This window comes from Euprymna scolopes, chromosome 5 (assembly GCF_053919585.1).
Source record: "Euprymna scolopes isolate OS-2025 chromosome 5, ASM5391958v1, whole genome shotgun sequence".
Taxonomy (NCBI): domain Eukaryota; kingdom Metazoa; phylum Mollusca; class Cephalopoda; order Sepiida; family Sepiolidae; genus Euprymna; species Euprymna scolopes.
The window spans coordinates 92,298,059-92,315,423 of record NC_136486.1 but is presented as its reverse complement, the minus strand read 5'-3'; the positions used below and the strand labels follow the sequence as shown (position 1 = coordinate 92,315,423).

The following is a 17,365-nucleotide window of genomic DNA, read 5'->3' as shown; positions in this document are numbered from 1 at the left end:
CGGAACTCTCTACCTTGATTCACTTCAGACCTAAAAATGAAAAGTCTTACATAAGATCTGTCATTAAGGTTACTGGAAAAAAAATGGTGGAATCTTTTTGCTTCACAAGGTACCAGACTCCTAACACAATCTTTTAGCTGTGCAAAAATCAGATACACTCTAATATGGAATATTTATTTAGAAATTATTCTACTTTCCACTTTCTTTTTGTTGTTATGCAGCAATCGTGTATCAAGTGGTTTCATGCCTTGTCTGGAGCGACATCCAAAAAAGTAATATTCTTAAACAAGACAAGGTATATTTATTGCTTATTTGTAATGTGTAAAACGTAATTAATATATATAATCTTTTTTTTTTTTTTTTCAGACTGCCGTTTCCCTGGCTATTGAAAGCAATCATTAGCCAATCACACATTGAAGTGAGCAATAGCGGAATGTTCTGCTCGATCGTAATGCTCTTTACCATGCTTATGGTGGTTATCATCTGCATTATCGGCTCGCGTTGGCGGCTCAATAAAATACTCGGAGTACTTATGGTTATAATGTATGGTGTGTTTGTAACGATCAGTGTTTTACTAGTTAAAGGAATAATACAGTGTGCTATAGGAACACAGGGTTCATAAATTCAAATTTGGTACAACTGGTATTAAACACAAAATCTTATATGGATGTACGAGTGCATGTTTGAGCATAATAAATTGTATATATATATATGCATATGCATTTATATATACATTCATATATATGCAGTATTTATAAAGAAAAACAAATACATCCAAATTCTTAAATCTTCTTTATTGGCTCGTATAGTCAAACATTTCAGTTAATGAGACTATCTTAAGGGTCTAATTAATAAGATGTTGTAAACCAAACATTTGAGCATGTGAATATAAATATAGTATTACTTTTAAAGAATAAAAAAGCGACCCTGCGTTACTATATGGTAAAGCAAGTGTACGTCTATGTTTTTTTTTTAAACTTCTAATAAAATAGTATTTATTTATTTTATTTTCACATGTTCAAAAATTGAGCTCACATCTCTCAACATATTGTATTCCGAGAAAGATCGCATTGACTGAAATTAACAAATAAAGATGATTTAATAATTAGAATGTTGTTTTTTTTATTTAATAATATTTATAAACTGTTGGATGTTTTATTCAAGCTAATGTAATATATACATATGTGTATATATAACTGTGGGCAGTGTGGAATTTTCATGTAGATAAATAACAAAGAAATATTTATAGATCTTGTAGTATGTCCTCCTTTCTCTTTTTCTCGAAAAAAGCCTTCTTCTTTTAAATGCATAATTTCTCGTTTTTCACTTTTTTATAATATTAAAGTCTCAAGAGGATATTAGAAAAAAAAATCTTTAAACATTGTTTGTTATTGCTAGCAAAATATTCCTTTTTTTTTTCCTCCAAAATTTGAATTTAATATTAATTTTTCTAAAAGTAATTTAATGCATATTTAATATTGAAGAAAATTACATAATAATAATAAAAATGTAAAAAATAAACTTCATGTAGACATGAAAATATTTGCATGAAATATGATTTAAGAAATCCATCTGTACGTATGCATATCTTTGAAGTATATTTACGTAGCAAACTTTCTTTTAGACGTGTTCATTGTATAAAATTGATAAGAACCTTTTGTAGTCATTTTTTTCGGTTGCTTCGCATATGCTCTCCCGAGCGTTGCGTTGTTTTTACATGTTATGAAACTATCATATTTGGCAACTAATTTTACAAAAATGATAATTATTATTATTATTATTATTATTGTTGTTTTGTTGTTGTTGTTGTTGCTATTTGTTTGTTTGATGTTTGTTTACTTGTTTGCTTGTACTCACTAGGAGTTCTCACACAGGCCATAATCAAAGATTACTCACTGGCAACAACCGGTGGTCTTCCTTGGGGTCTGGGTGACAACAAGTCGCCACAGATTTTCAGTACTTACCAACTCTTTCAAAAACTTTTGAAAATATTTTGTGTTATCAAAACAAACACTTGCCATTAATTTCTTGCTGGCCACGATCATTGGTTTTCTATTGGAATCTAAGTGGCACAAGCCTCCCTAATGTCCCAGTCCTCTTTTCACTTATCCAGTGGAGATTATTATTATTATTATTATTATTATTATTATTATTATTATTATTATTATTATTGTTGTTATAAATATTGATAATGGTTAGTGAAATATCCATAAGCCGTCACGAATACTGACTTTCTTTGTATGTCATTATAATGACATATTCATCAATTAATTTTTTTAAAAATTGATAATTATTATAGATAACTATTAATTATTATTAACAAATAATTTGCTACGGACGGCTAATCCAAAAGCACCCGGAAAAATGTGAATAGCATTGGAATAGCCGTTTTATTCTAACAGTAAGACAACTGTAGTATTCTGAAGAGCACATAAAAATACTGAAAATAAGACGAATGGGTTCCTAATCAGCCGCGTACTTTGAAATACACCCAAAAGATTGTCTGCATTTTTAAGTGTCCGTATATATACTTGTATATGCTGCGTTATTTAAAATATGAAATATAAAAAAATGAGCAAGTGGTTATCAGATATATTTATTCTTTTCTCACTTTGTACCAATCATAATAATGATGATTATTATTATTACTGGCATAAATTATATTAAATTAAATGATTGGGAAAGTTGTCAAAAAAATTATATTGTTTTACTTACCTATTTGTAATCCCGTTGCATTAAAATGTTGATATTTAAAATGAGTTTCAAACTGATTTATTTTACCGTACAAAACGAATTGAGTTTTTAAAATCTGGGTAAGACTTTTGAATTTAGTGCATAACCGGTGCGGAAACGATTAAAGTTCGAATACTTGACTTTTGCATTTTTACCTGTACTTATTAACTCTCAGATTATGTAAAATAGATGGGGTTGATTATTTACCACAAAGCACCATTAACAATGAAGTGAATTGGCTTACAAAATTTTCTATGTTAAAATATTCTTAATGAAAATTGGTCATACATTTATAAGTAAAGCAAATGTAAGTTTTTTTACTAACTTCCTGGCAGTATTCGCTTTCAAATAATTTATGTCAGTAATCGTAGTGATTACTCCTTTCTTATTCTCTAATGTTTATTATTTGATAAAAGTCTCAACTGTATGTGAAAGATTGGCAGATGCCCTACGACTCATGTGCAAAAGTATCCTTGTTTTTTTTTTTTTTGTATATAATTTAATAGACCCAACGTGAACACATTCACCTTGCGACAAAAGACAGAAGTCACAACTGATTACTGCCCAGAGACACACAGACGCGTGCAAATGTGTTTTAGCACACACACATGCGTTCTCCTTGTATACATATATCTATATATACATGTATATAAAATACACACATCCACAGGCACAAATATTATAAAATTTTCTCGTTTTTTTATATACATGTGGAAATATTTCCGATTTTCTTCACTTTGTAAATCTTTATACTTTTGTTAATGAATATGGTTTGACACGAGTCGTTATGAACACACCAATGAAAGCACATATTCACACAGAAAGCTAAACGCACCCATTGTAACTCGTGCGTTTCACTAGTTATAAATGTCATTACACAATTGAAATCACTGCAAACTGTTAAAAAAGGAAGAAGAAAAGTTGTTTTTCTTTGTGAGAAGAAATCTATAGTTTTGAGTTCCTTTCGCTTATATTCTCACACTTTTTCTACAAACCAGGAATAAAAATGTTAAAGGTTTCTTTCTTTTGTGATAATTAAAATATAGGATCCACCCTAAACTTATGCGGGTAGAGAATTATAAAAAAAAAAAAAGCTACATAATGTAAAAGAAATCAGCATTTTATGGCATATCTTATCTGATTTTTTTTATTCTTACAATGATTTTTAAATCTCTGAATAAACGCATACACATACACACGCATGTATACACACATATATATGTATATTTTTTTAAATGTGTATATACAAATATACATGCATAATATCTATACATGTATGCACATTAACATCCACGAATATATACACACCTATATATATATATATATATATATATATATATATATATATATATATATATATATATATATATTTATAAACACGCCCCCATATATATATATATATATATATATATATATATATATATATATATATATATATATATGTCAGAATGACAACTCGTCTGGAAGACTCAAACATTGCCTTGCTGTTGATGTTTTCTCAAATGGCATATATATATATATATATATATATATATATATATATTTGTTTATTGTTTATAAAAATATATACATATATACAGATACATTAATGCACAGGTATATACACATAAGTACACAATAAATATATAAGGGTGTTTATAACATCAAATGTCAAACAAAAGAGAATTATTATTTAAGTAAAATTCCGGGGTAAAATGAAGCTAAAGATTCAAGGCTTTAAAATATTGTTTAATTTTTTAATATAGCTGTTGATAAAGAATTTGACAGAGTAAAGTTGTCATGCTGCGATTTATTGTTAGTTTCAACGATAATGAAAACTAACATGTGATGCTAGAATACTTAAAAACATACTAGGACAGAATAAGAGTATGTTTTTTACAGCCTGAATTTGTTCAACGGTGTTTTGAATTCCTCTAGAAATACGTGTTAGCTTTTCTGTGTCTCGAAAGTAGTAATAAATCGGAGTATTACATGACTTTGCTCTCTTTCTCTCTCTCTCTCTGTCTCTCTCTCTCTCTCTCTCTGTATGTATATATATATATATATATATATATATATATATATATATATATATATATATATATATATATATGCAATACCTTTTACAGATTCAGAACCCAATCTATACTGGATTGCTGTGTTGTGTGAAAGAGCATTTAGGGTATGTTTTCTGAGATTTTGACAGTCTTATAAATATCCAAAGAAACATCGATATAGATTTTTATTCTCATGTCAAGTATGTCGGTCAATATTTTTTATGAATAATTTATTATAAAGAAAGTGCAAGCATAAGGACACTAAACGTTAGAAAGCGGGAAATCATTTATGAATTGGATTTTAATCTGCGTTAAACATTTGTTGACATGGTATTTTAACAGTTTACTGTTTATATGTATTTGTTCTACTTTTCAATTACGTAAGCGACAGTATTATTTCATGATTGTCTCGTTAAAATTATTTGCTAAATGTGGGAATAATTATGTGATATAAAAACAATTCTAGGATTTATTCAATAAAATGTGCATCAATACATATTCTTGAAATTCGAATAGTGGTTATATTAAAAACATTAATTTTATATACTTAACTTGCGAGAAGATATTTAAATGATGATATCCCATTTTATATATGTTTTTTTTATAATAATCTCTTATATTTTTTGTATAATCATTATTATTATTTAGAGTTAATAATCACATATTTTATTATACACATTTTAACAATTTTTGTATTACAAGATTTGGAAATTAAGTATGTGTTGTGAATTTGTCTAGATTATGAAATTTATAAAAGGATCATCTACAGATGTTTAAAGTTGTCCTTGCCATGATTGTTAATTGGTCAAGTTGATAGATAGGTCAAATTTCGGAGAATTTTTTTTATATCTCTTCCTTGATTTCATTCATATTCGTCCTTCTTAAAGAAAAGCATAACAAAACAGAACCCGGTGGCCAACCAAAAATTACTCTAAAAATAACATAAAAATATTTGTAAATTATTGTTTGGTTAGGGCTGGGATTATTGTTATTATATAATAAAAAATATATATTTGCTTGGTAGTTGTTTATTGTGTTATCGATATCTGATCAAACTGTCTTGATTAAGTTGATCCACATGTATCTACAAACATACAAAGGGGATAGGACCATAGCTTTAAATATGAATGTAAAAACATTTTTTTTTAATGTTTAATGTCAAACCTATATTTGATCAGTATTGGAATAATAACAAAAAAAATCAATCAATTTTAATTGTAATTTTTATTTGTTGGTTACGTTTTTTATAACTGTTAACCTGCTTTTGATTCTCTCTTTCATTTTTATTAAACCGGTGAGGATATTATTTTGTGTGTGATAAACTAGCAAAGGTATATCAAATGTGAACATTTGGAGTGTAACGGAAAGAGAGTCGATTAAGCAACAGAAACAAAAGTAAGAAGGTGTTTATTACAGTTTATTATAATTTATTACAATATACTGAAACTTATTAGAATTCAATACAATTTGTTATAATTTATTAAAATATACTATTTAATACAATTTATTGTCATTATAAAAGTTGTTATTTTTATTACAATTTAATTCAATTCAAATACATTTTCTTCTTCCTTTTTCTCTCTTAAAACACAAATATACAGCAAAAAGATATAATTTCATTTTTTAAATTATGTAAAAATGAAACATTGAAAATAATTTTTCTCTTTTTAAAAATCCATTCCTTTTTTTTTTTCATATCGGCTTTTCGAAATGTATTTCCTAATAATTGAAACGTCTGGAAAATTCATTTCTGATAAGTCTGATTGTTTTACGTCACCATTTTCTTTTTTCGTTGGAGATCTGTCAAAAAAATGTAATTCTTTCCAGACAGACCCAGAAATAAAATATATAAACTTTGATGATTTTAAATGAAATATCGTTATGTGATGCTTGATCCCTGATCTCAGTACCTGGTTTCACTGAGTCTAAAGAAGAAAACTAAAAAAAAAAAAAAAAAAAAAATGCAAATTGTGAACAATCATTTTATTTCTATTGATTCATTTCGGTATACATTCTCAACTGGGTTGGCAGTCAATAACTTATGACGATTCCAAACTTTTCAAAATTAAATGAAGTAAAATACAAAATATTTATTGTTAACCTGTATGAAAGAAAATAAAAATAAAAATGCAATGCATTTTTATTGTATTTTTAAATTCTTTCTTTTCTATGCCTTTGAGGTAAAAAAAAAAAGAGTTTTAAAATGTGACAAATATGTAAATTGAAAAGAGTGGAAATATCAAAGAGTCCTTGCGGTATACATTTGGAACCAAATATTACAATTCTCGTCGATAAATTTTGATGGAGATTGATTGATTGATTGATTGATTGGAAAAAGTTCCAATCGAAAGGAACTACAATTTTTGGAAATATTTTAGGTGAAGTAACTTTAAATGAAAGAAAATAACTTTTCTTGGACTTATCAAAGTAGATATTAACTTTTACTTTTCAACCGAATCAACAGGTATTCCGTCTTGATTGCAATTTTTCTTTTTTTTTTTCTTATTGAACTTACATCTATTGCTGCAATTGCCTTTAAAACTGACTGATCATAAGAACTATGTGTAAAAAGCAAAACAAAGTTGTAAAGTAATGCATACACATTACCTTTTATTTCAGCATTGATTTTGATTTTTCTTCGCTTGAAAACATTATATATATATATATATATATATATATATATGTGTGTGTGTGTGTGTGTGTGTGTGTGTGTGTGTGTGTGTGTGTGTGTGTGTGTGTGATATTTATATGCAAATTATATAAATGTGTGTATTTGTAATGTATTTTTTAGACTAACTGAACTTTCATATAGACTTGTTAGTAAAAATAGTTCCGTTTTCTTTTGTTTTTCTCTTATCGCCTTTTATCATTGGGGCTGTTTTCATAAATATATTCAAAATTCCAAAAAGTTAATAAAATCTGAAAGACATTAAGTTCTAAAAAAAATGGCAAAAAAAAACCTAACAACAAAAAAAACATTGCTTTCTTTAAATTATTGTCAAGATAATTTTTGGACGGGCAGTAAAATTCGTTGAGTGTGAAAATAAAAGAAAAACCAAAGATAATTCATGTGGTTTTATCATCATCAACTTGTCGGTTAAATTTTAGTGGTCATTTGTTACTGACCATCAGAAAAAAAAAAGAAAGAAAATTCTTGTAGTATAAAAGATGTAAGCTATTTCTTATTTTGACATATTGTTTTTAACATACTAACCCATTCCCTTGGCCATTTGCCAGTTTTACGGTTATACTGAAAGGGTTCGCGTTCTAAAATGACTGCTTAATTTTATCGATTAGTTTTGTCTGACTTTTCAACCTATAACAGTGCAAATTAATCCATTCCATTTATTTACGTTGTCTAATGTCTGCAGCATCTCTTTTTTTATGCTATTTTTTTCAGATTTTTTGCGAATTAGTCGACCATGTAAATTATCTGTCGTGTAAAATACAATTTCTGCGACAATATTCTATATTGGATCCACCATTATAATGATGTACACTTTGTAATAGATCCCAATTTCATTTGTGAAAAAAAAAAGAAAATGTTTGATTTTTTATTTGTTACTTACAAAATAAATCATTTCCTCTTTTAACTCTTGCACTAACCCTAAGTTCTGGTGAAACCCTTTCCCCAATGATAACTTTCCAAACAAACCGAGAAAGAAAGAGAGTTGTTTTCACCTTGACTTAATGGCACTAGTAGGATTTAAAGGCATTTTTAGTTGCTTTAAAATGCTAATCTGTAATAATAATTCATGATATTGCAAAAAAAAAGCAAAAACGAAAAAAGAAATAGGAATAAATAAAATTCACAGAGACCAGAAAACAAATTATTTTTTACAAGATAAGCCGCAAACAATATAACTTAATTCGAAAAATCAGAAAAATAATCCGAAACAGAAAACAAATTAATAGAATGGATTTATTTGCCTTTTACTCGGTTGCAAAGTCAGACAAAACTAATCGAAAAAATTTAGCAGCTATTTTGGAAAGCTAATTGCTTCAATATAACACATTTTTTTCTGTTTATTATATGAAAATATTAGCTTTTTTTATTTTGCCCTCACCAATAGTTGCCTGAAGACGCTTGGAATTTCACTCTTGAAAATAAAACATGTCTTCCCAGGCTATAATTTTGTCTCTATGCAATCTTACTAGGCTAGATATGACGTTTGATCCAAGCCTGAAGGCTGAGATACAATAATAAAAAAAAACCGCCATTTAGTGAACACAATACGAATGAGAAAATTATTTGTCAACTACCTTTTCCTTTTCATTGATTTGTAAGTGCATCAGAGGTTTAAAAGAAAAAAAAAAATGAAATCCGAAAAAAAGTAAATTTTACCATGAGATTTTTTTCCACCATGACCAATGATGAAAAACAGCTACTACACTTTTCTTTTCTCCAAGTTATCTTTTTCTAATATGTAGCCTTGTATAGTTTATTTGTGAGTGTAATTCTGATGACATTTTTTCTTTATATGAACAACAGTAAATCTTGCAGATAACTGTGGAGAAATCGAGTTTATATATATATATATATATATATATATATATATATATATACGTATATATATATATACGTATATATATATATATAAATATATGTATATATATGTATAATTGTGTGTATAATTTTACCAAACGTATTAAAATTTGATTTTCTATCGACCTGTCTACTTTTACTGTTCTGAAACTATTTTCAAGTTTGTTTATTAATTCCAAAATTAGATTTCTCTCATAAAAAAATAGTACCTTTTCAGGACAATCCTTCAGAATTTGGCTTAGAAAGTAATAAAAGATAATCACTTATCCTACCATCAACCCTAAGTGTGGGGAGTGGAAAGTACCCTCCCAAGATATAGGGTCAGTGTTGAGATAAGTCAGTTCAATTAATATTATTACTTGTCAGGCCAGCCTCTCAAGACTTGTTATCGATAGGCGACGCAATTTTTTTTTCTTTCACATTTTGTTGAAATCAACTATAATAAATCTTACAATTAGTTTTCGCACTTTAAAAGTATACAGGTCTGTAGAAAAATAGATTTGAATGAGTTTGGTGAAAGATATTAGTTTTAATTATTTTGAATTTTATTTTAGATTTCCCAACTGTTAACTATGCAGCAAGATTACTAAAATACAAAGCAATGATGCTTAAAATGTTAAAATTAAATCTGGCTAAACTTGTATATAATTTACTCTCTCTCTCTCCCTATCTCTCTCTTTCTCTCTCTCTCTCTCTCTCTCTCTCTCTCTCTATATATATATATATATATATATATATATATATATATATATATAATGCTTGTTTTCACTTTTTATTACAAATGCACGTTGCCTCATCCTGTCAACAATTTCCGAGCATAAAAGTTGTTCCTTGTTATATATAAAAAAACAAATTTACTATTTTTTACACTATTTTTTCTCTCTCTCCATTCTTATTTCTTGTTATTGTTATCTAACTTCTTTTTATTTCTCGTTTGCTAATTACTTTTAGTCACTGGTAAAGATTCACTGTTTTGTTTTGTAATCTATGTTTATATATATATTATGTATATATATATATATATATATATACATATACACACACACACACACACACACAAACACATATATATATATATGTATAAAACCGAAAAAAGTGTCCGCATGTGATTAATTATGGGTGTATGAACATAGTCATGTACAGATGTACACAAAATATTGCATACACACACACACACACATATATATCTACATTTCATTTGTAAATTCTTTAAAAGCATATTTAATTGAAAATATAACTTCATGTCTTTTAATCTGTATTATTTTGAATTTTGTCTATGCAGTACATTCAGTCATATATCATGTTCCATCAATAGAGTTTGTACATTTGTGTCACTAGAATGCGCAATGCATTATTTAAGTCATGCATTATTAAAAGACATTAAATATAATGATATGCTAAGGTATTTCATGCTTGTACATACGTTATTACCTTTATCACATATTTAAAAAATGATATCATCCGGTAGAGATTGATAATACATCTAATGTCACTAAACTAAAAAAAAAAAAAATCCAACTTTACCCATTATAAAATTAATTGTTCTAAAATCAAATTATGTCGTCCCATCCATTAAACCAGTACCATTTTAAATAAATACATTTCAAAAAGTGACATACGTTTTGTTGATTTGATGACTGTTTATCTAATACTTTAATGGTATTAAGACAAATACTATTTATCTGATACTTTAATGGTATTAAGACAAATACTATTTATCTGATACTTTAATGGTATTAAGACAAATACTATTTATCTGATACTTTAATGGTATTAAGACAAATACTATTTATCTGATACTTTAATGGTATTAAGACAAATACTATTTATCTGATACTTTAATGGTATTAAGACAAATACTATTTATCTGATACTTTAATGGTATTAAGACAGATACTATTTATCTGATACTTTAATGCTATTAAGACAGATAATATTTATCTGATACTTTAATGCTATTAAGACAAATAATATTGAGTTGATACTTTAATGGTATATGGACAGATAATATTTATCTGATACTTTAATAACATTAAGACAGTATTTATCTGTTACGTTAATGGTATTAAAACAGATAATATTTATCTGATACTTTAATGGTATTAAGACAGAATATATTGTTGTAAAGATAATTAAATCAGTACGATTTAAAAAATGAGACAGGAAGAAAGACATTATAAAATTAATTGTTCTAAAATCAAATTATGTCGTCCCATCCATTAAACCAGTACCATTTTAAATAAATACATTTCAAAAAGTGACATACGTTTTGTTGATTTGATGACTGTTTATCTAATACTTTAATGGTATTAAGACAAATACTATTTATCTGATACTTTAATGGTATTAAGACAAATACTATTTATCTGATACTTTAATGGTATTAAGACAAATACTATTTATCTGATACTTTAATGGTATTAAGACAAATACTATTTATCTGATACTTTAATGCTATTAAGACAGATAATATTTATCTGATACTTTAATGCTATTAAGACAAATAATATTGAGTTGATACTTTAATGGTATATGGACAGATAATATTTATCTGATACTTTAATAATATTAAGACAGTATTTATCTGATACGTTAATGGTATTAAAACAGATAATATTTATCTGATACTTTAATGGTATTAAGACAGAATATATTGTTGTAAAGATAATTAAATCAGTACGATTTAAAAACTGAGACAGGAAGAAAGACATGCGTTCAATTGACTTAAAGAATATTTAGCCCACAATGATGTTTATTTTTATGGAATAAGAGTCAGTTCTCCTTGCTTCAATAGTATTCACCCTACAGACACATTATTTCAACCGTATTATTATTATTTTTAAGAGTACATTATACAGATTGATATAATAGGCACCTTAAAATTTATATGGGGTCGCACTTGAATTATGCAATACAAATAAATGTTGATGTACACCCAATCTTAAATAATAGCGATAAGACTGATGTTGGAAAAATAATTAACATTTAAATTGTGAAGGTTATTAAAGAATTTGCATGAGAGCAAATATTAATTTTTATCATATCCCATTCGCAAGCTGTACAGTTTATTAATTCATATTCCACTAGAACACATGAAGGACCATTTAAGTCATATATTGTAACAAGAAATGTAAAAATTATATTACATAACCAAGTAAATGTCACTTAGATTACATCTAACATAACTGAGATGAGATGTTGGAAAAATAATTTAATGAGAATTGCAGATATTATCATTTCTCTGGAAGAAAATATGTATTTTTTAAAAACAACACATCAGAAACGTAATAAAGTGAAACTGATTGAAAAGAACACGCGCACTCACACAAAAAAAACACTGATTGCAATTCTTGTCAGTTGAAGAAAATAGTAATTATACCTACTTGCTTGAAATGTATTTGGTAAATAAGTAAAATAAAGATAGAAATAAAATTTATGGTATTAAGACAAATGCTATTTATCTGATACTTTAATGGTATTAAGACAAATACTATTTATCTGATACTTTAATGGTATATAGACAAATACTATTTATCTGATACTTTAATGGTATTAAGACAAATACTATTTATCCGATACTTTAATGGTATTAAGACAAATACTATTTATCTGATACTTCAATGGTATTAAGACAAATACTATTTATCTGATACTTTAATGGTATTAAGACAAATACTATTTATCTGATACTTTAATGGTATTAAGACAAATACTATTTATCTGATACTTTAATGGTATTAAGACAGATAATATTTATCTGATACTTTAATGGTATATGGACATATAATATTTATTAGATTTCCCAACTGTTCATGTTATCTGATACTTTAATGCTATTAAGACAGATAATATTTATCTGATACTTTAATGCTATTAAGACAAATAATATTTATTTGATACTTTAATGGTATATCTGGAAGTAAAGAAGATACAATGGAAAAACTTTTTTTTTAAACAATAAACTTATTGGAATTTGGCAATTATATAAATTGGTATAACTCAAACTCTTATGATGGACTTGATTCATTGGGAATGACTACGTCAAGGTTGCACACATCTCTATTGGAAAATGGTATTATGTAGCGCAGTAAATTCAAACTCGACATATCTTGTCTTCAATCCGTATCATTATCCACCTAACAACCCGTTTTGAAATAGCACACTTTCTATAACTATCTCTTAACGAGATGATATCTGCCTCGTATTATTTATATAATAATGTCTATCGGTTTTCGTAAGCACCCCTCTGTCATTACAGGGCTTTACTTTATAAATTTTTTTTTTAATTACCATTATCAATATTATAACCATTGGTTGTTAAATTTATATCAAACATGAAAAATATTGAATAAAATTGTTACATAGATTTTTAAAATTAAATAATAATAATATTTGTTATTTTTTTTTAATAGCATGAAACCAATATACGCCAATAATTATTTATTTGTTGATTTGTAAATATATTATACATACTTACAAATGTTGTAATAGAATAAAAATATTAGGTAAATAATTTTTTTATCATTAAGTTTTTTGTTTGGTAAATATGAAACACAAATGTATTTTTATCTAGCTATCTCTATCTTTAAAATGTTTATATATTTATTCCAAAATACAATTAATTTGATGTAAGTTCTTTTTCAGATTGTCTTTGAACTGTCACTCTTACTCATGTCCAATCGTGATATATAAATAAAACACATAATATACATAAGAAATATCCCTTGCAGTAAAATGAGACAAGTTATACTTATGCCGATTAAATGTGGTACAATGGCGTTTTCTTAACTCTCTACAAATAACCGTCTCTTTTTTTATGCAGTATTTGATTAAAAATTAAAGCTCATGCAGACGACTCTTGACCCTTTTGAGTTACGGGTAGTCTGCCCTCTGTTTTAATGGATTGCCTCATCGTTTTGTTTCTTCTTCACTTACAACATTGTAAAACGGTCTCTTCCCAAAGTCTTCCACTTCTGTTTTAGTGGATTACATCATCTATGTCTGACATGATCAAGTGTGCATGAGGGACAAACAAAATAAACATAATTTACAAAGGTTTATTAATATAAACATACGTATATCTTTACATTGATATTACCAATCTAAAAACGGAACTTGATTAATTATCTACATGTTGTGTTTATTGTTTAAAGGTTTTTACAAAATTTAGGGAATTCTTTTTTAAATTTCGGATATGTGGTGAGTCTGACGTGGAAAAATATTTGTGTTCTTTCTTTGAAATGGAAACTTATACGTTAACATTTGAAATGTGTAGTACGTTTACAAAGTGGACTGAATATTTATATATATATATATATATATATATATTCTAGCTGATATATATATATATATATATATATATATATATATATATATATATATATATATGTATACCGATGTTATGTTCGAGGTTCTGTCAGAAATATGATGTAAAAATAGTGTGTAATGATAGTCGATACATAACGACCACAACAGTTTCTTGCGTAATTTATTTCATCATGCCTATTTCTAATAAAATAGAAAGACTCACAAATGAACTAAAAAGAAATGCATAAAAATACAAAAGACTTAAATAAAGAGAATAAATTATCAATACAAATACGCATATATTTAGGGAACATTATCGAGGAGATACTTTTTTTTAGATAAAAAAAAACAAAAAATAAAAAAATCCCATCTGCTGAAATGTGAATAATCATATTAAAATTGTTGCTATGGACAAGGGGGTCCAATTACAACTATCATAATAAAATACATCTTCAATAAAGAAAGGGACGGTGCATTAACTTTTTAAGAAAATGTTTAAATCACTCTCTTCCCCTATATTATTTATAAAATTTACAATTTATGAATATTTCAAAGACATGCTTGAATATTTTCAATCAAAATATGATTTATTAGAAAGTGATATTAGAGAGACGCAGTGGTTGGTTTAGATTATATTAACGTGTTTGAGGAATGTGTACAAATAATTGATGTAGTTAAATTTGTTTATGATGTTTCCATAAAAAAGATGTCTAAAATCTAACAGCATACAACTTGGAAGTAATATGAAATATTTATTCTTTTGGAGAAGTCGGGAGGGGGCAGGAATTATTTCACATTTTATATTTTAATATATTCTTAAATATTGATGTGATATATATATATATATATATATATATATATATATATATATATTTATATGTATATGTATATGTATATCGATTGTTTTCATAAAACATTTTACTTACACAATGCCAAAAATATGTTTACAAATTTGTGGATGCCCTTAAGCATATGTTTACACACTACATATATAAAAAGCTATTTGAAATATTTCATTCGTGAATCACAACTTGTATAGATGGATATGCACACACTATCATACTGGCGCATGCACTCATATATACACACATTCTGAGAGATCACAATGCATTTTTGTATATATATATATATATATATAAAATAATATAAATAATTTATCAGTTGAACTAGTGTTGAATTTAATGTGGAATTTTGTTTTTAATTGAAGAAATATATTCAAATAACACTTGTTTACGGAAATAAAAAAACAACATATTCTCTGAGGCAAGCATGTGAATACGTTTACGAATTAAAGTGTCCTAACTGCTTTGCTTCATCATGCCTATTCGCTTTTTTCACGTATCCCATTCTTACTATAACATATGTTTATAACACATTTTTTACTATATGGAATCGTGGATAAATATGGTAACCGACTAGTAAAAATAAGGACACGAACACATCATTAAAACAGAACCAAGGTATTTCCGCCGACCTATACGACCATACTCATTTGGTGTAAATAATTTTTTTATATTGCAAAGTGCCGAAACGTAATCCATGGGAAGAAAGAAAAATGTGAAAAGAGAGTGACGAAAAAGGTGAGTGGAAGATGTATGCGAATCAAGTGGTTGGTGAAGTATGAATCGACCGAAATATATTTGTTGTTTTAGCGATGGGTTCGTGTGTTAATTTTTACTAGCCTGTTGACCTGCTTATCCACCATTCCATATACGAAATATTCCATTTTGTCTAAAATTTTCATATTATGTTTTAAGCTTCCTCATAATAATACAATGTGTTTATTTCATGCGATACAAAAAAACGTCACAGTGCAAAACAAAATTGAAAAGACAACATGACATGACATGAAATTATTTGTATAATACAAGAAAACACACCAGAGTACAGCAGTTAGAAATGAGCCTTTTGTTTAACACCAAAAATGTAAATCAGATAAGCCTGCACTTATATGTACATATATGTATATATGAAAAAAAAGCAACAAAAAAATAATAATACAAACTGAGTGCCGAGTGAAAATAAATATCCCATTTGAACTCAACAACCGAAAACTTAGGTGCGAGCACCTATCTTTATGCTTATCTCTATTGTTTATAAATCAGTTCAATTCATATAATTCCCCCCAAAACCGCCAAACACAAGTCGGTAATCATTGCTAGTACCGACATAAATTATTTAAAAGAAATATAATAAGGAAATTAGTCAAAAACAATGTATTCTACACATTTGTGAGCTATTTGCGTTAAAAAATTACATATTTAATACGAGTTATAAGCCTTAACAGTTACCGTAAACATCGATTCTTACGAAAGCAGTAATTTTTTTTTATCGAATTGTTTATGATATGGACCTACCTCCTCTGACTAAAGATGATTAAATTGTTCAGAATAGATAGTTACGGCAACTTTAAAGCCTTATGTGGAATATTTATTTACTTTTTTTGATGGAGATAAGTTACAAATGAGTGTTATGTAATTCATATGTGTTTATTTTCACATGAATATAATCGGGTGCCAGAAATACGGACGGGTATATGTTGACGGGGTCGATGTTTAAAGATACGCAGAAATACTAAAGCATATTACCAGCTACGAGAATGAACAGCTGTTTGTGAAAGAGACTTATAAGATTGTATTATTCGATTCAGCTTATTATTGTAATAGAGACCATTCAGCTATATAAAACAAACACATCACCTTCCGGGACAAATCTGTATTTTAACCAAAATACATTGGCTTCG

General features: G+C 27.1%; 1 protein-coding gene across 1 annotated transcript in view; it reads left to right on the top strand.

Moving 5' to 3' along the window:
• LOC145276925 (sodium/potassium/calcium exchanger 2-like) overlaps nucleotides 1–16,626 on the top strand; it is a 501,841-nt gene extending 485,215 nt beyond the window's left edge. Inside the window, exon 7 of the mRNA XM_080128398.1 lies at nucleotides 367–16,626. Coding sequence (XP_079984524.1) covers nucleotides 367–622 — 256 coding nt within the window. The 3' untranslated portion in view covers nucleotides 623–16,626. The remainder of the gene's footprint in view (nucleotides 1–366) is intronic.
• The last annotated feature ends 739 nt before the right edge of the window (nucleotides 16,627–17,365 follow it).